The following is a 14,474-nucleotide window of genomic DNA, read 5'->3' on the forward strand; positions in this document are numbered from 1 at the left end:
ATAATAATAATAATAATAATAATAATAATTTCACAACCCAACAACAAACCATGGGTTCTCTTCATGGGTTGCTCGTGGTTAACAAGCCATGGTTTGTTAGAGCAGCTGGGTGCAGGAGAAGCTGGACGACTAAGGGCAAAACTAGGCATCACGTTTGTCTCCTTGCGTGTCCTTGCCTGGCTGGTTTTTTGAAGACAAGATGCTGATGCAGGCAGGTGGGCAAGTTGAACTGGCACCCTGCTTGCGTCAGTATTTTATCTTTTAAAAAATAAACCCATAGCATGAGTTTTAAGCCTCTGCCTCTGCCACAGCCCCCAATCAGAACCTCCCCGACCCTCTCCAGTGCTGGCTGTTTATTTATTTTTAATAAAACCAATTGACGCAACAGCAAACAACGCACCAAGCATCGCATCTACCTGGGCCAAAAGCCAGAGAGAGAGGGTCGCATGCAGCCCCAGGCACTTTTTCTACCCCCCCTGCTGCGATTTTCCATTCAAATGAAGCAGCGGAGTTGAGAAGCACAGCAGCGCTCTGGCGAAGTTTCCTGGGAGGTTGCAAATTTGCTTCCCGAGAAGCTGCGCTTTTTTTGGGGGTGCTTGGGTTTAAAGAAAAATGGAGGGCAGGGCGATGTTTGGCGCCACCGCCGCACCACTGAATTTCGGCAGCCAAATCGGTGGCGTGGCACCAGCGCTGGGTGGGGGGAACTGGCTGTGGGGAAGAAGAGAAAGCTGTGGTTCCTGGCCTCGCCGCGATTCCTTCTTGCTCTTCCTAGGGGCAAGAAGCAGCCATCGGCATGGTTGTGTGTAAGGCAATTTGCAAAGCTGAGGTGCAAATGGGAACCCGACGCTGTTGCAATGGTCTGCGGACAGAGCGATAAACGTTTGGAGGGAACCCGCCGCTGCGACGTTACATCGGTCTTCACCCTTTCGAGCCTCCCAAACGGCGGTTCCTTCCTGCTGCCTCCCGGCAGAGTGGCAAAGACATCGCGGGAAGAAACAGGGAGCCGGGAGGGAGAGGCGTAGAAGGTTCCAAGAGGGGAGGCGAGACAATGAGGTGGGGCCTGGACGAAGCGCGATTGGCTCCGTCGTTCTCCTCTAGTGCGTCAGAAATCCCATGCAAGAGCTGCAGAGACGTCACACAGAGTGTCTTACGCGCAGCGCATATACAGTCGGGGCAAGAGGAATATTGCAGACTGCCAAGAATATATATATATATGTGTGTGTGTGTGTATATATATATCAAAAAGAAAAGAACAGCGGAGTATTTGTATCAGTTGCTCACTTGCGCCGTTTCGTGTGGTCTTCCTGCCACGCCTCCAGCAGGGAAAACAGAAGGGGATCTAAACAGTCCTGTTCCGGGAGCAGAAGTGCGTCCCGGCGGGTTTCTTTTAGCCACACTGGGCGATGCTGCGCGCAGGTCATCCGGAGTCAAGGCAGCAGAAGCAAACGCGGGAGAGTGAAGGGATCTATCCTGAATGCTGGTGGAGAGCCAAATCGACAGACAGACGCACACACGGACGGACGGAAGGACGGGCGGAGGCAGGCAGTATTCACGCTTCCACGCAGCACGTGGCAAAGTGCAGGCGGGATAAACAGGGGCAGAGCGGAGACGCCTCCTCAGTCCTTCAGGTAGGTTTCCGAGACCCCCTGGGCCATCAGTTCGGCCAGGACGTTGTCCAGGTAGTTTGAGTCGGGGTAGCCGTGGCCTGTGAGGTTGGAGCCGAATTCGGTCTTGTGGTGAATCTCATTCCACACCACCGTGTCGGATTCCCCCGTCGTGTTGGACGTCCCGATGGTAAAGATGAGCCGGCGTTCCCAAGCCACGATCAACAGTTTCAGGATCTGGGGAAGAGGGCAGCGAAGATTTATTTATTTATTTATTTATTTATTTATTGCATTTTTATACCGCCCAATAGCTGGAGCTCTCTGGGCGGTTCACAAAAATTAAAACCATTCAAAGTATAAAACTACAGTATAAAACCATGATATAAAATACAATATAAAAGCCCAACCAGGATAAAATCAGCAGCAGTACAGAAATACAAACTGAAGATACAAATTTAAAACAGCCAAGTTAAAATTGAATTTATAGACTGTTAAAATGCTGAGAGAATAAAAAGGTCTTCACCTGGCGTCTGAAAGAATATAGAGTAGGTGCAAGGTGAACCTCCTTAGGGAGCTCATTCCACAGCTGGGGTGCCACAGCAGAGAAGGCCCTGCTCCTCCTGGTAGCCACCAGCCTCACTTCCTTTGGCAGGGGCTCGCGGAGAAGGACCCCTGAGGATGACCTTAGGGTCCAGGCAGGTACATATGGGAGGAGGCGCTCCTTCAGATAGCCTGGCCCCAAGCCGTTTAAGGCTTTAAATGTTAATGCTAAAAATTCTACAAAACAACCAAGGCATCTCTACCACCAAGTGATGGAGTTGTCTTCCTTAGAGCTAAACCTGATGCTAAATGTGTCACTTCAAGTTGTTGCATAGCAGCTTCTTGATGGACCACCAAATGTGATTGGAAATTCAGTGTGCAGAAATTTACATCTGGTGGCCAAATGCAGCCCAGTTCTGCCCTCTCTGTGTTCTCCGGATGGCCACGCTGCATTAGGGTGACCCTATGGAAAAGAGGACCGGGCTCCTGTATCTTTAACAGTTGTACAGAAAAGGGAATTTCAGCAGGTGTCTTTTGTATGCATGCAGCACCTGGAGAAATTGCCTCTTCATCACAACAGTGACAACTGCAGGAGCCTTGCCCTCTTGACCAGATACAGAAAAGGGTGATGCTTCCCTGCCCTATCCTTCGCGGGAGGTATTTTAAGAAAAAAATGAATATTTTCTTAAAACATTTAGCATCATGCATAGTTTGATTTATTGGCTTAGATTTTAAGCACCCCCACTGTGGGAAAACTGGGTGGTGGTACGATGTTCTGCCTTGGGTATCAAAATGTCTTGGGCCAGCTATTCTATGAATTAAAAACTACATTGCCAGTAGCAGGATCTTGACCCTGGGGAGTCAGGCAGGGACAGGCATTTACTGCATATTATACATGCATGCACGCATGCACCATGTTAGCCTGCTCTACTTAACCAAACCCATGGACTGCATCTGCTTTTGTCCTTCCCACTGCAGAATCTGAGAACACGCATTCTGCTTTTTCTTCTTCTTTAAAAATCGGCAGGTTTCTAGTCCTCGTGACCCCAGAGATAAGCTTGAAAACACGGGGCGCGATCTCAGAAGCCCAGTGTGAGTCCAAAGCAGGATTTCCAGAGGGGAGTTTGGAAATGCCGCCTTCACAGCGAGGAGCCCAGGTTCAGCATAAATTCGAACGGATGCACGGACGGCCCCAGCAGTGACCTACCTTTCTGCCTTTCTCGTTGTCAGGAAGGTAGCAGTGTCGTGGGAAGCCTCGCGCAGTGAACTTCTTCCCAGGATTTGGGTGCTCTGCGCCCTGGTTAAGCAAGACGTCAGAGTTAGGTGTTCCACTGACAGAAATCATAAGCTGAGGAAAATACCCATTCCCTCACCTTAAGAGGGTGATCAGGGGTCCCTGCGGCTTGGATTGTTGCCGAAAAGGGAGAATTTTAGTGGGTGTAGCTTTTCCCAAATCTGTGCTACAATGATGGGAGAAGTGGCACAGGCCGGAATTCTCCCCGGGAAATCATTCTCCTTCTCCAGGCAAGCAAGTGGTCTTTAAGGGGGCCTGGAGTCGTCCAACACAGAGAGGTCTTGAAACATAATTTCTTAGGTACCTTTCCCTCCCTGATATGCATCCCCATAGCTATTTATTTATTTATTTATTTGTTGCATTTTATACCACCCAATAGCCAAAGCTCCCTGGGCAGTTTGGCACTGCAAACACCTCTCTCTCTCTCTCTCACCTGGATCCCCGTGGGAATGTCATACACAATGCGAATGGTTTTGTAGTCCACATAGCCAGGGAGCGAGTGTGGGATAATGTGGAACTCCATCTTCCCAGGGGGCTGAGTCCCAGTCTTCTCCCCATAGATGGCCTTGCAAGTGGGGCACTGCAGGCTGCCATCCTGTTAGGCAGAAGAAAGCGGGGTGGGTGGGTGGGGCGGAGTGGGGGGTAGAAAGAGGGTAAGGGGTGAACACTCATGCTTTAGCTATTTCCCAGACATAGACTTCAAGATGCTTCTTTAAAACAGGGATGCAGAAACTCAGGCCAATTTCAATCCCCCAAAGACCGGTGGTGTAACAGAAACAGGGTCTCACAGGGATGCCGCACCAGCACTTTTTTATGAGCGGGGACGCTGACATCCTCCACCCACCCACCCCTCTGACTTCCCTGACACGGCTGAGTTTAGCGGCAATCCCCACAGCACTTGGAGCAGGGGGAGGAATGAATTTCCCCAGCAAAAATATATGGTTCCTTGTTGTGATGTGAAATATTTGGGAATGGCTTGGACTTAAATAGAGCCTCGTGCGGCGCAGAGTGGTAAGCGGCAGTTGCTGCAGCCGAAACTCTCCCCACGGCCTGAGTTCGATCCCAGCGGAAGCTGGTTCTCAGGCAGCCGGCTCAGGTCGACTCAGCCTTCCGAGGTCGGTAAAATGAGTGCCCAGCTAGCTGGGGGAAAGGTAACCGCGACTGGGGAAGGCAACGGCAAACCACCCCCCTATAAGGCCTGCCAAGAAAACGTCAGCGAAAGCAGGCGTCCCTCTAGGAGTCAGCAATGACTCAAGTGCTTTGCACGAGAGGTTCCTTTCCTTTTCCTGGACTTAAATGGGCCATTAAGACCCATTCGCTTTACGAAAGATCCGCTCCTACTGGAGATGAAAACTCTTAGAACTGGTTTGCTGATATGGTTTCCCCACCCCCACCCCCAAGCTGCCTGCATTTTTTGGAACCATGCATGATGTTATATTCTGTATAATTTGGCTTTTTTTTTTAAAGAGGGTTCATGTGAGGCCTGCCTGCCTCGGGTCTCACCTTGTTGCCATTGTTGTACATCGCCACCAGGCAGAGGAGATGGTACACGTGCCCGCATTTCCCCAGCTTGCCCACCAGCTCCGGCTTGGCGCCTTTGTGCCTGAGGATGCCCTCGTAACCTGACGAAGACACCAGTCTCTCCATGCAGATTGTGCAGTCCTGTTGCAGGGAGAGAAACTTGCTGAACCCAGGGAGTTTATAGAAACGCAGGCGGGCCCGTCCCCAGGTATTTTAGCACCTTGATCGACGTGGCACCAGTCTAGAGATGGGCAAACTCACCTGGTTCCATTTCGGCGGACGCTCACCCCGCCCCCTGCCCCGGTAGAGCGTCCGATGACCACCTGGCAGCCTTAGCCCTCAGCCGGAGCCTCCGTTGTGTGCGACGGTGGAGGCACCGGAAATTTCGTCATTTCCTCCATTTATGCAAGAGCAAAGGCGCCTTGCCGTGCACAACGGAAGCTCCGGACATGGCGCATTTGCCCTGTTGCGTAAGTGGGGCCTTTACAGACGCCATTTACACAGCAGAGGGAATTCTACAATTTCCAGAGCCTCCGCCGTTGCGCACAATTGGAGGCTCTAGACGAGGGCAGACAGCTACCCAGGTGCACAACGGAGGCTCTGGACATGGCGCATTTCCCCTGTTGCGTAAGTGGGGCCTTTACAGCCGCCATTTACACAGCAGAGGGAATTCTACAATTTCCAGAGCCTCTGCCGTTGCACACAATTGGAGGCTCCAGACGAGGGCAGACAACTACCCAGGTGCACAACGGAGGCTCCGGACATGGCACATTTCCCCTGTTGTGTAAGTGGGGCCTTTACAGACGCCATTTACACAGCAGAGGGAATTCTACAATTTCCAGAGCCTCCGCCGTTGCGCACAATTGGAGGCTCCAGACGAGGGCAGACAACTACCCAGGTGCACAACGGAGGCTCCGGACATGGCACATTTCCCCTGTTGTGTAAGTGGGGCCTTTACAGACGCCATTTACACAGCAGAGGGAATTCTACAATTTCCAGAGCCTCTGCCGTTGCACACAATTGGAGGCTCCAGACAAGGGCAGACAGCTACCCAGGTGCACAACGGAGGCTCCGGACATGGCGCATTTCCCCTGTTGCGTAAGTGGGGCCTTTACAGCCGCCATTTACACAGCAGAGGGAATTCTACAATTTCCAGAGCCTCCGCCGTTGCGCACAATTGGAGGCTCCAGACGAGGGCAGACAGCTACCCAGGTGCACAACGGAGGCTCCGGACATGGCGCATTTCCCCTGTTGCGTAAGTGGGGCCTTTACAGCCACCATTTACACAGCAGAGGGAATTCTACAATTTCCAGAGCCTCCGCCGTTGCGCACAATTGGAGGCTCCAGACGAGGGCAGACAGCTACCCAGGTGGTTCTTGGTCTGTGCTGACGCTCGACCCACGGGCCAGTGAACGCACCAAGGGTGCCCGAAAGGGTCGGGGGGCAGACGTGAAAGAGTCCGTTGGACACCCATACCCAGTTGGGCACCCGTAACATCCCTAGCCACCACTGCTTCCCCCTCGCTTCTCCCACACCCATCCCACCGCTGCCACCATGACCACCCTTGCTTCAATCTAACCTCTTCATTTTCTTCAGCCACCCTCCTCCTCCTCCTCTTCTTCTTCCATCTCCCTTCCACCTGCCTTCCTCTCCATGCAACTCTTCAGTTCAAACCTGAGTGTTCCCCCCTCTTATCTGATACTCCAGTCAGCATGCCGCATTGACTGGCGCTACGTTTGGAATGGGCTCGTGGGAGCAGGTGGAAGACCCACCTCATCAGGAGGGTTCTTCACCTTCTGGATATAACGCCGCACCACATCCTCGGGGTTCTTGCCTGTACAGAGCAGAAGAAGGGTAGAACTAGACATGGTTTATTCATTTATGATATTTTAATCCCGCTCCTCAGCCAGACAAAGCGGGCTTACAATGAATCATTAAATAAGACCGCCCCTGCCCACCGACTTGCAATCTAAAAAATATGTTTCCAAGCCCAATTCAAGGTGCTGGTTTTGACCTATAAAGGCTTATATGGCTTGGGACCACAATACCTGACGGAACGCCTCTCCCGACATGAATATACCCGGTCACTACGTTCAACATCTAAGGTCCTCCTCCGGGTGCCTACTCTGAGAGAGGCTCGGAGTGTGGCAACGAGGGATAGGGCCTTTTCGGTGGTGGCCCCCAGACTATGGAATGATCTCCCTGACAAGGCTCGCCTGGCGCCAACGCTGCTATCTTTCCGGCGCCAGGTTAAGACTTTCCTCTTTGCCCAAGCATATGGCGGCACATCTTAATCACCCACATGTTTAGTTTTTTAACTGTTTTTAATGCTTCATGTGTGTATGTTCTGTGTTATAGAGTTTTAAATTTTGTATACTTGTTTTTATCTCAATTTTAGAATTTCTGTAAACCGCCCAGAGAGCCCTGGCTACGGGAGCAGTATATAAGTGTAATAAATAAATAAATAAATAAATAAATAAATAAATATAAATAAATAAAAAAGACACGACACACAAGGAAATAGCAAATGGGGAGGGAAGAGGAAAAAGTTAAGTAGACTTTCAGCAGGACTAGTGGAGTGCTACTTTCTCCTCTCTTTCAGGCATGGAGAGGGGACAGTCCAATTGGCAGAGGCCCTGATGTTCCCTTTGCCTGCTCCTGTCTCCCTCACTCCTTTTTTCCTTCCAACAGGGCTGTTGATGTCTGTCTCTTTGCGTGGGGGACACACCAACAGCCATTTCTGATTCATTTCTTTGCTTGCTTGCTTGCTTACTTATTCAAAATATTTGCCAGCAACCATTCCATCGGGCTGCAGAGGTTGGAGAGGAAGCAGGGTGGGCCAACATCAGCCCTGCTGAGAAGTCACAGCTTCTTCTGGCTTTGCCTTTCTCCCAACCATTCCATCAGGCTGCAGCTGAGGGAGAGACCAGAATCAGGGCCGCTGCATTGGCTCAGCTGAGTGACCAGCAATGCTCGGCTCTTCCTCTTGATCCTCCCAGAGTGCAGGACACGGAATAACGGGCTCAAGTTAAAGGAAGCCAGATTCCGGCTGGACATCAGGAAAAACTTCCTGACTGTTATAGGAGTACGACAATGGAACCAGTGACCTAGGGAGGTTGTGGGCTCTCCCACGCTAGAGGCCTTCAAGAGGCAGCTGGAGAACCATCTGTCAGGGATGCTTTAGGGTGGATTCCTGCATGGAGCAGGGGGTTGGACTAGATGGCCTTGTAGGCCCCTTCCAACTCTACTATTCTATGTTTTTGTGATTCTATGAGCCATTTCCAGCCCTGCCGGTTGTGAAGAAGAGGAACCCTGCGAGATAGCTTGGGCTGAGCCAGTGAGCTTCATGGACAAATGGGGGACTTGAACCTGAGTCCAGGACTCTAACCACTACATCATAAGAACATAAGAAGAGTGAGGGTCCATCTAGGTCCAGAACTCTGTTCACACAGTGGCCAACTAGCTGTCAGCCAGGGACCAACAAAGCAGGACATGGTGCAGTAGCACCTTCCTACCCATGTTCCCCAGCAACTGGTGTATGTACACAGGCTTACTGCCTCTGATACTGGAGGTAACACATAACCATCAGGGCTACTAGCCATTGATAGCCTTCTCCTCCAGGAACGTATCCAACCCCCTTTTAAAGCCATCAGTTTAACGGTGTGCTGTGTGAAGAAGTCCTTGCTTTGATCTGTCCTGAATCTCCCACCCATCAGCTTCAAGGGATGACCCCCACTGGGTTCTAGTATTATGGGAGAGGGAGAAAAAGGTCTCTGTGATGCCACCACCTCTCACACAAGGCCTTGACGTGCACACCTCCTTCAGGCTAAGCACCACCACTTAGATACCAGAGGAAGGGGTAAAAAGAAAAGTATAACCTTTCCCTTATAAGCAGAGGGAAAAGGTAAGGAGATTTGGAAAAGGCTTTTCTGTGAATATAGCAGGCTGAAGGTTTAATGTAATGTGTTTATTTATGAACTAATAGAGCAGGAGACACAGCCCAACTGACACGTGGTTTTATGTTGGCAAAATAAAGAAAATGTTTATTGTTGTTTACAGTCCTTAGTTCCTTTGAATTATATTCCATTACGTGCCTGGGTCCAGCTCCAGCTGAGAGCCCCCTCCCTCCTGCTACCAACTGTCTCTGGAGAAGCCACCAGTGAGGGAGGAAGCAGCAGCCAGGCACCTCTCCACCGTGCCTGGGTCCAGCTCCAGCTGAGAGCCCCCTCCCTCCTGCCACCAACTGTCTCTGGAGAAGCCACCAGTGAGGGAGGAAGCAGCAGCCAGGCACCTCTCCACCGTGCCTGGGTCCAGCTCCAGCTGAGAGCCCCCTCCCTCCTGCCACCAACTGTCTCTGGAGAAGCCACCAGTGAGGGAGGAAGCAGCAGCCGGGCACCTCTCCACTGTGCCTGGGTCCAGCTCCAGCTGAGAGCCCCCTCCCTCCTGCTGTCAACTGTAACTGCTGAACTTTCCAACTAAGACTGTAGTGCCTGAATTTGCTTTCCTTTCCCCCCTCCTCCTCCTCCCTCCCAATCCCCTTTCCTTTTGTGTCATGTCTTTTAGATTGTAAGCCTGTGGGTAGGGACTGTCAAGAAATACTTTTGTAAGCCGCCGTGAGAGCCTTTTTTGGCTGAATGGCGGCATAAAAAGCCTTAAATAAATAAATAAATAAATATATTCCAATCCTGCCTATTCTTAATCATACTGGTAGTAACCAAGCTAATAATAACAATCCTTAGTCCCTGTGATCTTATTTTCACTCACTCCTCACACAACTCCTGACAAGGAATCCCGCAGCTAAACACATCTACCCTCCAGACCCAATCACCAACTGAACCCCTCAAACCACTCAGCTCCCCCATATATATATAGACTCCTCCCCCTTTTCCACCGCATCACCAGCCACACCCACTCAGTCCAACATTCCGCACTCTCTAAACATACTCTTCCAGACATACCTAAGGGAATAGAAATGTGGGTAACGCCACAGTCACCCTGTCTCCACACCATGCATCATTTGGTACACCTCTATCAGGTCTGCCCTCAGCCTCCTTTTTTCCAGGGTCTCCTATGGCTTTACATTTTGATTTACATTACGTCCTGCGATTTCGCACCGCACAGAGGTGGGAGGGCAGGCAGCGTCCGCCTCTCCTCAGACTCAGTCAAAAGCGTAATTTTTTTCTCCTTCGGCCACTGCTGTACACCTCCCACCCCCACAAGATAGTGCCATGGAGACAGGTCACACCAGTCATGCCCGTTTGCACGTCAACATACACTCCCAGCCATCAGACCATTGCTCAGGGAATATTTGTAACCCCTTAGCGTTGGCCCATGCTGGCCGGGGATAATGGGAGTTTTAGTCCAAGCCATCTGGAAAGGCACCAGGTTGGGGAAGGCTGAATTAGATTGCTGCATCAATTTAATTCGTGTGGAGATTTCCCCCACCCCTTTTTTAATTAAAATCATGCCGAGATTTGAATGAATCCACAGATGTGGTTTATTGTCAACTTCCTTGGAGATGCGTTTCTATGGATGCTGACCTGTCCTCACATGCTGTGCCCTTGTGAGGCAATTCTAGAGTTGGAAGGGGTACTGAAGGTCATTTAGTCCAACCCCCTGCTGAAGGCAGGATCTACAATGCAGGATGCAAGCCTCACGGCCCTGTCCAGCCTCTGCTTAAATTAGGGAAGTCAGAAAAATCCATTTGGGGGTGGGTGGGGGTGGAATTCAATGAGTTTGCCTAGGTTCACCCCCCCTCCCCCAGACTCCATTCTGGTTTCCACTGGGGCACCCCGCCTGTTCCGCAATTTGTGCAAATTTCGGAGCAATTTGTGCAATTTGCTCAGAAATTTGCACAAACTGAGGTACCTATGGGAGAAATTGCACAAAAAAGTTCCCAGGGAAAAGCCCACAACTCGGCTTGCAAACCCAAATGAAGTTGCACATGCCGTGGAACATGCTAGGATGTCTGGGCTCTCCTTTGGGAAAAGAAAGCATTCATCTATAGGGTCTCCTTATTAGCTAGGGCTACAATCCTATTTAGTAAAGGCTACAATCCTATACCCACCTACCTGGGAGTAAGCTCCATTAAACTCAATGGGACCTACTTCAGAGTACAGAGTCTAGGATCATGCTGATTGAAATTCTTGGGAAAGTATTTGAATTTTGGGTTGCTTCATTTGATGTAGTTAACACTATATATGAATATATGAAAGACAGGAGTAAGAACAGACTATTAAAGCATTAGTAGCTGTGTTTTAATTCTCTGCTTTTGGTCTTTCTATCTTTCTTATACGTTTCACCTTAAGGCCTTAGTTAGACCTAAGGTTTATCCCGGGGTCGTCCCTACCTGCTCCCGGGATCCCCTGGGTCCAGCTCCAGCTGAGAGCCCCCTCCCTCCTGCTACCAACTGTCTTTGCAGAGGCCACCAGTGAGGGAGGAAGCAGCAGCCAGGCACCTCTCCATCGGGCCTGGGTCCAGCTCCAGCTGAGAGCCCCCTCCCTCCTGCTACCAACTGTCTTTGCAGAGGCCACCAGTGAGGAAGAAAACAGCAGCCACGCACCTCTCCACCGTGCCTGGGTCCAGCTCCAGCTGAGAGCCCCCTCCCTCCTGCTACCAACTGTCTTTGCAGAGGCCACCAGTGAGGGAGGAAGCAGCAGCCAGGCACCTCTCCATCGGGCCTGGGTCCAGCTCCAGCTGAGAGCCCCCTCCCTCCTGCTGTCAACTGTAACTGCTGAACTTTGCAACTAAGATTGTAGTGCCTGAATTTCCTTTCCTTTCCCCCCCTCCTCCTCCCTCCCAATCCCCTTTCCTTTTGTGTCATGTCTTTTACATTGTAAGCCTGTGGGCAGGGACTGTCAAGAAATACTTGTGTAAGCCGCCGTGAGAGCCTTTTTTGGCTGAATGGCGGCATAAAAATCCTTAAATAAATAAATAAATTTACATAAACAGGGATGACCCCGGGACGATCCCGGGATAAACCTTAGGTCTAGCTACGGCCTAAGTCTGACTACTTCCACAGTGGATCCATTTTATGCACAACAGTGCTTTGCTGTTGTGCATAAAAAATATTTTTAATCAGACATTTGATTGTTTTTGTGAGTGTGTTTAGATGCACATTTGTGTCTTAAAAAGAAGTGTTTTTGCGGGTGTTGTTGTTGTTGTTGCTTTCTGGAATTTTATGCAAATTAAGTTGTAGAAAATTATGTACTTCAAAAAATATTTTTTTTAAAAAAAAATCACTGGCCGAAAATGCATATTTCCCCCATAGGTTAAAGCAGGGGATTTGCATATTTTTGCAAACGCGAATTTGCAAAAATTCAGGAAATTGGAAAAAATTGGATTCCGCCAGATAATGGAACACCAAGCACCTGACAGTTCTCGGTTGGACTACCGCAACCTTCTTCTCACTGGCCTTCCTTCTTCCCACATCAGTCCGTTGGTTTCTGTTCACCACTCTGCTGCTAAGATCATCTTCTTGGCTCGCCGCTCTGACCATGTTACTCCACTTCTGAAATCTCTTCATTGGCTTCCAATTCACTTCAGAATCCAATATAAACTTCTCCTGTTGACCTACAAAGCTTGTCACAGTCTAGCTCCTTCCTATCTTTCCTCTCTCATCTCACACTATTGCCCCGCTCGTGCTCTTCGCTCCTCTGATGCCATGTTTCTCACCTGCCCAAGGGTCTCTACTTCCCTTGCTCGGCTTCGTCCATTTTCTTCCGCTGCCCCTTACGCCTGGAACGCTCTTCCAGAACATTTGAGAACTACAAGTTCAATTGCAGCTTTTAAAGCTCAGCTAAAAACTTTTCTTTTTCCTAAAGCTTTTAAAACTTGATTTTGTTCTGACTTTTGTACTGCCTGTTTGGTGCATTCTCTTCCCCTCCTTATTGTTTTATTATGATCTTATTAGAATGTAAGCCTATGCGGCAGGGTCTTGCTATTTATTGTTTTACTCTGTACAGCACCATGTACATTGATCGTGCTATATAAATAATAATAATAATAATAATAATAATAATCTGAGAAATAGAGATGGAATGGAATTTACAACATCCGTACATCCCTAGTGTAGGCCTCTTTACGTGGAATGGCGTAGATATGTCCATCGTACGTCACGGGTGGTCAACATGGACCCTGTGGGCTTCATGCCCTCCCCACCCCCACATTCTCCTCTGTGGCAGAGGCTGAAAAAAAACTGGCAGTTTCACACCAAATTTCAAATCGCCAGGGAGCTTCAAAAAGGTCAACAATAACCAACGCACATTCAGGTGTGTGTTTGTGGGTGTGGGTGTGTATTTTTCTTTGTTGATAAGGCTGACTCAAAGTGGACTCCATCCTGTATCAATGGGCCCCTGTTCGCCATTTTAAATGTTCCCACAATGCCTCAGAGCCCCTGACGTAGCATCACTCTGGGGCATTGTGGGAAATTCTAAATGGTGGGCGGCCCTCAGGTCAGCTACCCACACCGGGGCCCAAGATAGGCCCTGCTGGGGCCCTGGTAGTCATCTGCATGTGCCAAGTACCGGCCTTGGCCCTAAATTTAGACATCTGAGGGATCAGGCCGCTACAGGGCAAGGCGGCTCCTTGAGTATGATGCATTCATTTGTGGTGGGCATGTAAATGTGTACAAAAATTCTGGCAATCGGTGTATAAAGAGATAAAAGAGATAACTGGAATAAGTTTAGAGTTATCCTCAAGCGTAGCACTGTTGTCAATATATGATAGGGTGAAACTGCATACAACCTATTAAGGATTTGATTACGAACTTATTAACAGCAGCAAGATTAATAATAGCTAGGAAATGGAAGATACAAAGTGAATATCAGACTGAGGAATGGTATAAAGATGTATGGGATATAGCTTTATTTATTTATTTATTACATTTTTAGCTGAAGCTCTCTGGGCGGTTCACAAAAATTAATGTAGCTATCAAGGATAAATTGACATGTAATATTAAAATAGAAAAAGGAAGGTGTAATTATAATGACTTTGAGATTATATGGAAACCGTTTTTGGAATTTGTTTTGTTAAAAGGGAAAGGATGTATACTTGTACAAGAAATATTACAATTTTGGGGAAAGGGATGAAGGTGTAGATGGTCCCGGTGATGGGTGTACTGTTGTTTTATCTTAATGTAACGTAACCAGGGCTGGCGCTGCCATAGAGGCAACTCAGGCGGTGGCCTAGAGCGCCAAGCAAACGAGGGCGCCAAACGGCGCACCCGGAAGCCGCTCTCCTAGAGTGGCTTCCGGGCGTGCTGTTCCAAAGCCGCCCCCCCAGCTGCCCTCCAACCCCAGCGTCCTGGCTTCGAAGCAAGTGCCCGGCCGGAAGCTGCTCCTGGCTTTGAAGCCAGGACGCTGGGGTTGGAGGCGGAGGCTTCAGAACGGCGCGCCAGGAAGCCACTTCTGGCGCGCCTCTTCGAAGCCTCCACCCTGCCCCCCAACCCCAGCGTCCTGGCTTCAAAGCCAGGAGCAGGCGCGCGGCGGAGGCTTCAGAACGGCGTGCCAGGAAGC

The 14,474-nt window shown here is 49.8% G+C and overlaps 1 protein-coding gene across 2 annotated transcripts in view; it reads right to left on the bottom strand.

Annotated features, from left to right (window-relative positions):
* Nucleotides 1-343: 343 nt before the first annotated feature.
* The window catches only part of DTX1 (deltex E3 ubiquitin ligase 1), a 71,418-nt gene continuing 57,287 nt past the window's right edge, over nucleotides 344-14,474 (bottom strand). For both annotated transcript variants that reach the window (XM_063144211.1, XM_063144210.1), the window contains exons 6-10: nucleotides 6,732-6,793; nucleotides 4,942-5,100; nucleotides 3,872-4,033; nucleotides 3,352-3,441; nucleotides 344-1,841 (exon numbers count right to left, since the gene is read on the bottom strand). In XM_063144211.1, the coding sequence (XP_063000281.1) occupies nucleotides 1,617-1,841; nucleotides 3,352-3,441; nucleotides 3,872-4,033; nucleotides 4,942-5,100; nucleotides 6,732-6,793 (698 nt within the window). In that variant the 3' untranslated portion in view covers nucleotides 344-1,616. The remainder of the gene's footprint in view (nucleotides 1,842-3,351; nucleotides 3,442-3,871; nucleotides 4,034-4,941; nucleotides 5,101-6,731; nucleotides 6,794-14,474) is intronic.

This window comes from Elgaria multicarinata, chromosome 18 (genome assembly GCF_023053635.1).
Source record: "Elgaria multicarinata webbii isolate HBS135686 ecotype San Diego chromosome 18, rElgMul1.1.pri, whole genome shotgun sequence".
Taxonomy (NCBI): Eukaryota; Metazoa; Chordata; class Lepidosauria; order Squamata; family Anguidae; genus Elgaria; species Elgaria multicarinata.